The following is an 8,589-nucleotide window of genomic DNA, read 5'->3' as shown; positions in this document are numbered from 1 at the left end:
ATCTTTTTTTCCTATATGGATGAATCGTGCTAATAAGAGCCTATACCTATAAAGAGGAAAAATTAACGTGCACATCAATTATTACAAAATTACGAAGTGATTAGCTAATATTGTATATGAAAATCCGAAGTGACATGCTTATTTTGCATATTAAACATCAAATACAAATGTAAAATTATAATGTAACGATGTATAACATTTATCTTTCTGCCTTTGTTTTTTTAACCCTTGAAATGATGAACGTAGATCTCCGACTATCCAATTTCCAACTTCCAATCATCTTTTACACAATAATGCTTTCTATCCCGGGGTTTATACCGTGACTCACATAAGACGGACCCACTTCTACCCGCTTGTAATTTATAATCCCAATGCTGGAGAGCATTGTTCTCGTCCGTCCGATCACCTCACGGGATTTTTCACGGTTTTTTTGGACGTCAACATATCATCACTCTTCTCTGCAGCATTTTAAGGCACCGATGGAGGATTCTTACATAATCATCCGTTATCAACTCAAAGGATAAGAGGTTTAGGCCTTTGATTCTCTCTCGAAAAGTCCGTTAAATACTAGATATAGTAGTTATTATCCATGTCCCAGAACCAAATACTACCACTATCTACTGAGGTTGACATTTCAGGGGCCCCACTCACTCGGAAGCTGCTATTAGGAAGCAGAAATTGAAAGAACAAAAAAGAGAGGGAGAAAAGAAAATGTGTTTCTGATGATTATAAGGGCAGACAACGACCTCGAAATCTAATAAGTATTATGGTTGGAAGGGTCTTGTCGTGTCATATCGAGTTGGAATAGTCTTGTCGTGTCATCTAGAGAGAACAGACCCTAGTATAGACCATGGGGAAGCAGACATCAATCTATTGAGTCCAAATCCTTACCGTGTCATGAATCATGATGGATTTCTCACACCATATTGGTTGTGTTAGTTGTACATGACGGATATTACCGTGTACATAATGGATCTTAACGTAATCAAGGGCAGAATTTACGTTGAGGAAACCAAAAGTTATGGAAATTTCAACCTAAAAAATCCATGTATCGAAAAGATATTGTCTTATTTTATAATTTATTTGTATGAGCAAATTGGAGGATGCTTATTATGATAACAATCATTCTAAACAAACCGTGTTTTTTAACAAAATTAAAACCACACAGACAAAGCACCTCGGAAATTTGTAGGGGCCCTTGGTTTTGTGGGACCTATTATATTTCTATACGATTTTAGTTTTGTATAAATACAAATCTTCACCTGTCAAATAGGTGAAAAAAATAAGTTTCCACACATAAACTTTATAAAAATGATGAAACACATTGTAAGATCGGGTCTTATGGACATTCCCAGTCTCTTCCCAAACACATTTCCACCTCATCCTGGGAAGGGCCTAGGTCTTGCGGTTATTCCCTATTTAAATGGTGAATGGATAATGATCATCCTTTTTAGTTAGAAAAAGGGCCCCACATATTCAAAGTAATACGAATTTTAACCAAAACCCTAGTAAGTTACCCAATTTTTTTTACTGAAAACAGTTAATGATTATCCGGTTTCAACGAAGTTACACAACTTTTACGTAAAAACTCCACCTGACCCCACCAAGTTACATGGTTTTTAATTGTGAAACAGGTTAATAGCTATCCAGTTTACACTCTTTGAGAACGACTAACCATTATCCGTCTCCGGAGTCTTCCCGCTGGGATTCTCAAACACCAGGAAGGTTTGCGGGAAGAGGGAGATATAGCCACGGTTTTTGGTCTTGGGAAGAGACTGGGAAGGTCCATAAGACCCGATCTAATAAATATCGTCTTTATTATAAAAATAGAATTAGTGAAACACAGTGTAGTAAATAACGTCTTTACTGTACACTAAATGGAATTATATAAAATGTTGCAGGAAAGAAATTTCGGTCCCTCTATCAGCATATGAGCATGCTGTTAATACACAGGGCAGCAAAAGCAACCACCCGCGCTACCATCTTCATCCTCTTCTCCTCATTCTACGAATTCTTCCCTGTTCCGGCCATCAAACGACAACTACATAGTAATATCTTTTTAGTTCAAAACTAAATTACAAAATACTTGTAAACCAAACATTTATGTTAGTTTATGGATCAGTATTCTTTATAAATCTGTAACAACAGAAAAGCAACGGTTTAGGTTCAAAAATCAGGCACCTCTAACAGCACCTAATCTTTTTGTAGCTCATCAAAAGAATTAAAGAACAAAAAAACTGATCTTTTTCATAGTTATGACATGATCTTCATAATATATTTGTAATATTGGTGATCAATCCAACCAAGATCTACAACAAGATTTATGTTTAGAATGTGCTTTAAATTTATTTATTTTTAAAGCAAAGGTGCTCAAATTATCAATTCGGAAAAATGACTTTTGTGGGTTTTTTTTAATCAAAAATGCTTGGCATACAAGAACTGGCATTTTTTTATTATTAGAAGACCCATGTAAACAATGTATGTCAGAATGCATGTACATAAATCACCCACTTATTTGAGCATCCATAGATGAATATGACATGATTGGTTGCTTTAATCCATAGATGAGATGCTAGATGAATATAATGATGAATTATCAAAAAGACGTTTGATTTTCCTTATTTTAGACTAGATCAGTGTTGTCATGAACGGTTAGATGAAATTCAACTTATCCATCCTCCGAAAATATAGCTGGTAAAGTACTCCAACGATTTTGAACGTGTTCAACTCAACACCATTGTTGTTGGAGATCCATAGCCATAACAATAAGAAACAAATGTTCTCAATCATTGTTATATAGTGTCATAGTATTATGTAGTGAACCCACTACAAATTGGATTATCAGGAACAACTTGGATCTCTAAGAATAGAGATGATCTTTGATAGACATAGGAAATTAGAGGATTAAGAGAATAACTAGACGAGTTAGAGGGATAATAAGAAGACATTGTTAGACAAGAAGTTGCAGAAGAAATTAAGGAAGAAGATAAAGTTTACATTATTCATTAGCTACATCTCAGAGGTGTACAACAGTCCATATATAAGGCTGGATGACACACTACTATCGTGCAGAGCACGAGCCACTCGCATGATTAACAATAACTAGAACTACTAACGGCACCTGACTCATAACTAGATAGGTCATGCCCATAACCAAGATGGTCCGCCTCATGTAGGTTCATGGAAAATACCGACCTCTCCAAATCATCCTTGTCCTCAAGGATGGATGATGAAAACTGAGCACATCTACATAAGAGGCACCATTGCTGCAACTGCATCTCAAAACCAATAGTAAATGTGAATGTGACCCTGACAGATTTCAAGGAAAAATTGTTGGGTGAAATAATCAAAAACAAAGAAAAATCAAATAAGCAAAAGTTATTGATACTTAGCTCATTTATAATGAAATTGATTGCTTTGACGAAACGAACAAGCTCCCCATATCTCCGCAATAGCAACAAGGCAAAACTTTGGAAAACAGAGTGAGTCACATGTTCAACACGTTGTCCTTAAGATATTAGCGCCTGGCTACACTCAAGAGTGATGCGATAGCCCTCACAAGACGGATATCTCTCCAGGATAAGACACCCTAATACACCTACTACTAGTATATGTAGTAGATGATCAACTTGAGCTTGGCAACTCCGAAAAAACCATTAAGGAAAATAGCGAATGCTAAAGAAAACAATATAAAATATTTTCCCTTTTCCCATAGAGTTTACATAAGTAGTGAATTTGTTTATATAATTGACAAATACAACTTAAGCAGAGCAACTCCCCGATGCGGGACTAAAAATCTTATATAGTCTCTTAAAACAACTAAAGAGTGGAAACTCCACGATGTGGGACTAACAAGTTTTTCATTCACAAAAGAAACAATTAATTAAAATCTTTAAAAATCAATTTTATTAATCGTTTTTCTAACAAAAATCACAACCCATTTATCTTTTTCAAGTGAACTGTAGGGTTCCAGCTTGATCACGGTTCCATTATAGTCACAATCAGCGTCAGAGATGGTAGAGTAATTGGCCGTGTAAACCCCCATGAGCATACTTTCTTCATTACTGAAATGTAGCTCAAGTCTCTTATCTCCAGCTTGACCCATCTGTAATATTCCAGCAAAGACATAATGATCCTGGTGATATAAACGAAGTCAAAAAAAAATGTTACATCCAATATAGAACTTCACTAATTTGTGCTGGTATGTTGCTATGATCTTCAGCAGTTTATAGAGTTGGTTGCAAGTAAGATGTTTTTGTGCACGGCAAAACAAATGCCAACGACTCCAGATGGAATATGAAACTTGCAGCACTACTTTCCTGTCCCTCGTTGCAGCAAAGCGGTGTAGTTGCCGATTAAGAAGTTGGTTAAGCTTGAGTACCCTACTTTCCTTTCTTGGAGGGAAACACAAACCCCAAAATGCTGAAATATTCGAAACCCATATACGAGAAACTCCAACTGCAGTGCTAAAGTTACAACCTTCTTTATCGGTTTCAGTTTCGCCGAACAGATTTGTTCCATAGTACCATGTTGTATCAAGCAACACAACTGGGATAAAACTCAACTCAATCCAACAAATATTTTCCATACACCGTAAATCAATTGAGATGACCAATCTGAATTTCCACCTCAAGTACCCTACCCAAAACAATACAGTCAGAATATGATATGCCGCGAGCAAGACCTGTATTCCAATTATCTTTGCCAGGAACTCCAACTTGGTAGAACCAGGAGCAAGCAAGGGACTGTGCAGAAATAAATTTGTACCTAAAGGTCTAAAATATCTTATACGAATTATGAGACTCGCCACAAGAAGAAAAACACGGAACTCCACAAGGAACCATCTGAATTCAAGACTTGGAGCATGTGGATAAAAACAACCATAAACATCAGGCCACGGCTGCAACATGTGATGAACAGAAATATTGAATGCATGTGGATGTACCAATTCAATCCTGATATTGAAGACTGTACAACAATAATAACACAAAATGTGTTCTCTCACTGCTCTCTTCTTCACAAACATACCACTCTTAAGTTGTAATAGTAAGTGGTTTTCATTCCCATAAATACCAAGGACAATAGATCTAGTTAATCCCAGTAATGCAATGAAAATCAAAACGTATCCACAAACATTTTGTGTACCTCTTAAATCGAAAAGGAACAAGGTTAAAAGTAGTACCTCCCATAATTCACCAACTATGTCTCCTGTAGCATTATGTAAATAATGTTGAATCAATTTAGTCTAGAGGATATGTTCCTGCAGTAGCATTTTATAAAATAATTCATCCGTCCTATCCATTATAACCACTCGCAACCATAGAGCTGTGTAAGTATTCTCAAATATACTATTTCTTTGTGACATTTTCAGCCTTTTAATAACATCTAACACCTTTCCATGATCATATATCCAGTGAGCAAAATTCATGAAAATGAAGAGAACTTCATCTATTATTAACATGGAACTCACCTTACCTTTTTTAATTTGTAAGAGAAAATCATCTACACCGCAGCTCAAGTTCCATGCTACACTTTTAGGCATTTAGCAAGAAATACACACTTCAATCGCAGAAGAGAAAATGCTTCTCCCCAACTTTCAAGCCTTTGATCAAACATTCTGAATTTCACCTATTCACTCCTGCAAAAGCATTTATAAGCATTCTGAATTTCACAGTTATTTATATTACCATTCACACCCATTCTCAACTTTATGTCGTATCCATCCATGAGATTCAAACACGAGTGAAGGATAAACCAACGAGAAGCAACCATATCACAGAATCTATATTCACCAACAAGATATGAATTCCCCCTAATGAGTTTGAATATTTTCCCACGATCAATTAATTTACCAGTAAACTTGAAAAAAGGATAGGAATAAACACACGGTATCCGTTTAAAGCACACAGTATCCACTAGAAACATTTTACCAGGTTTAGCCAGCACCAATTGAATTGAATCAAAATACAGTGAATCTGATTCAAACCCATGCTTATTAACAAGCTTATCAAAAAAAAATTCCACTGTGGTAAGCCGTTGGAACTGAACCCACCTTAAGAACGAATGAAACACAAGTAAATACCCTATCAAAACATAATCTATAATAACCACCAAATAATGGATACCCTTTAATGAGTTTCCATCCTTTTCCGCGATCAAATATCCTATGAAAAGAATAATCTATGCTACCACTCGAATTCCAACCTTCACTCCCAAGCATTTTATCAAATACACCCCAAGCAGTAGTGATAAAACCACCATTAGCTAGCATACAAGCAACTGTTTCACTAATCAACCCATCTGGTTGACACCCATATTTTCTAATCAGCTCATGAACACAATTGCCATTGTATTTGGCTATTAAAATTGAACACATATATAGTGCAAACGAGTAGGAAGTAGCTGTATCAAACTTGAATTCATAAACACCAACCAAATAAAAAAACCTCTTAATAAGTTTGAAATCCTATACCTCAGTATTTGTAACCTTTCTAACTTGAGAATTCAAAACATTATTAAGAGACTTATGTTCAGAAATGAAGAGTTTACCCTATTGATAATCTAGAAACTTCGATTTCTCCTTGTATTCCTGAACTTCATTAGTAGCACTAGATCCATCGGTTACAGAGAGAACAAATTTAAAACTAGATTGAAAATTACCTTCATTTGTTGCACCAGGAGTTGAAGATTTTTGAAAGAAAATTCTCTCTGAACTTGAATCAATTGGAGTTCCTTCAAGTTTTTCATCAATTAATTTCTCAATCAGCATCGCTTTCTTCAGCGTCGAATCAACTAATTCGGAGCTTTCTATCGAACTAGATTTTCAGTCTTTGTCAATAAATTCTCCTACATATCTCATGTTCCACTAGTAAAAGATTTCTTGTTTCTGTTGCTAAAAACTTCTTCCATCTGGCTAAAAACTTCTTCGACGCTCAGCAAAATCACAAAAATCTAATGACTGAGATTTAAGCGCCGAATGGTTCGGCGCTCACAGATGATGTGGACTGCTAATCTAGCAGCTAGATATCTCTCCCATAAGACTTAGGAGGTTGCCCAAACTGACGTGGATGGCCAATCTAGCAGTTAGATATCTCTCCCATAAGACTTAGCCTAATAATTCAACTCCAATAGATAGTTTTTCACTTTTTGTTAGGGTTTTCATGTTTGAAGCCGCAGAATCGACTGCTTTGATACCACTTGTAGTGAACCGACTACAAATTGGATTATCAGGAACAACTTGGATCTCTAAGGATAGAGATGATTTGGGATAGACATGGGAAATTAGAGGATTAGGAGAAGAACTAGACGAATTAGAGGGATAATAAGAAGACATTGTCAGACAAGAAGTTGCAGAAGGAATCAGGGAAGAAGATAAATTTTACATTATTCATTAGCTACCTCTTAGAGGTGTACAACATTCTATATATAAGGCTGGATGACACACTACTATCGTGCAGAGCATGAGCCACTCAATGATTAACAATAACTAGAACTACTAACGGCACCTGGCTCAAAACTAGATAGGTCCTGCCGATAACTAAGATGGTCTGCCTCATGTAGGTTTATGACATATTATTATACAGAGTCAAAGTTCTTGCATCACAAATTTAAAATAATACTATCGTGATATATATCACTCCCCCTTAGTCAATACTTCCATCTTACAATGAAAACACTCCCCCTTACATAATGATCCGTAAACCATATGTATGTCGTGTGAACTACTAAATAATTCTCCCCCTTTTTGTCAATATAAATTGGCAAAGGTACGAAAACTACGGGATCATAATGAAATTCTCAAAGAGATAATTCATGACTAAAAGATAACATATCAACTTTGTTTCAATGATTTCACATAGCCGAAACTTAGTGTATTCATCAAGAAGTTTATAAAGATACAAGATAACTCCTACAGTATTCCACAGCCGCACTCCCCACAAAGATATGACTAATTAAGCACAATTTCAATTAAGAAATCTCCCCCATTTGATGTCATTCCCAAGAGAACAACATGAGCGACCTTACTTTTACAAGAAAAGAAGAATTTCTTTGGTCATTAACAAACCACATGGATTTGTATCCGGTAAACTCGAATAAATTAACCATAATAAGTACTTATTGATTAATTTAATCGGAAACGCTCAACATAAGAAAACTTACAGAGCCATACATTACTTTCACATAAAAGCGGATCAGGGAAAGATCAATACTGCAAAATTTCAAAAGTTCATTCTATGTTTTATCAATATTTACATAAAGACATAATAGACTTAACTTTTGAGCAAATATGAGATACTATCATAGTTCACGGACGTAAACACATACATCTCAATTGCAATATATAAAATCAAAAACATTAAATACTGCTAAAATCATCTTCCAAATAACTTAGAATTTAAATAAATAAATCTAAAAACATTGCAACATGAAAATTGTTGGCAATAGCTATGTGTAATCACAATAATTACTATTCCAAACCCTAGTTATCCTTCTTAAACACAAGAATAAATTCTCAGAAGAAGTTTCCTAAACAAAATAAAACCAAAAGATAAAGAAATTAATCATCATCTTCATTATCATCGGAATCCA

At 35.3% G+C, this 8,589-nt stretch overlaps 1 protein-coding gene across 4 annotated transcripts; it reads right to left on the bottom strand.

Moving 5' to 3' along the window:
• Positions 1–3,761: 3,761 nt before the first annotated feature.
• On the bottom strand, positions 3,762–6,922 carry LOC113308195. Of its 4 annotated transcripts, none has more exons than XR_003339567.1 (3): positions 6,661–6,922; positions 5,471–5,638; positions 3,762–5,260 (listed from the first exon to the last, which is right to left on the bottom strand). XR_003339567.1 is itself a non-coding variant. In XM_026556673.1 (3 exons), exons 2-3 carry the CDS (start codon positions 5,540–5,542, stop codon positions 4,154–4,156), a joined length of 1,122 nt encoding a protein of 373 aa, XP_026412458.1. In that variant the 5' UTR covers positions 5,543–5,638; positions 6,661–6,922; the 3' UTR covers positions 3,762–4,153. The 4 variants fall into 4 exon arrangements, 1 of the variants encoding a protein (XP_026412458.1); XR_003339568.1 differs by having other exon boundaries at positions 3,762–5,208; XR_003339566.1 differs by having other exon boundaries at positions 5,476–5,638.
• Positions 6,923–8,589: the final 1,667 nt, after the last annotated feature.

The sequence above is a fragment of the Papaver somniferum genome, chromosome 9 (genome assembly GCF_003573695.1).
Source record: "Papaver somniferum cultivar HN1 chromosome 9, ASM357369v1, whole genome shotgun sequence".
NCBI lineage: Eukaryota > Viridiplantae > Streptophyta > Magnoliopsida > Ranunculales > Papaveraceae > Papaver > Papaver somniferum.
This window is presented reverse-complemented; position numbering and strand designations above follow the sequence as displayed.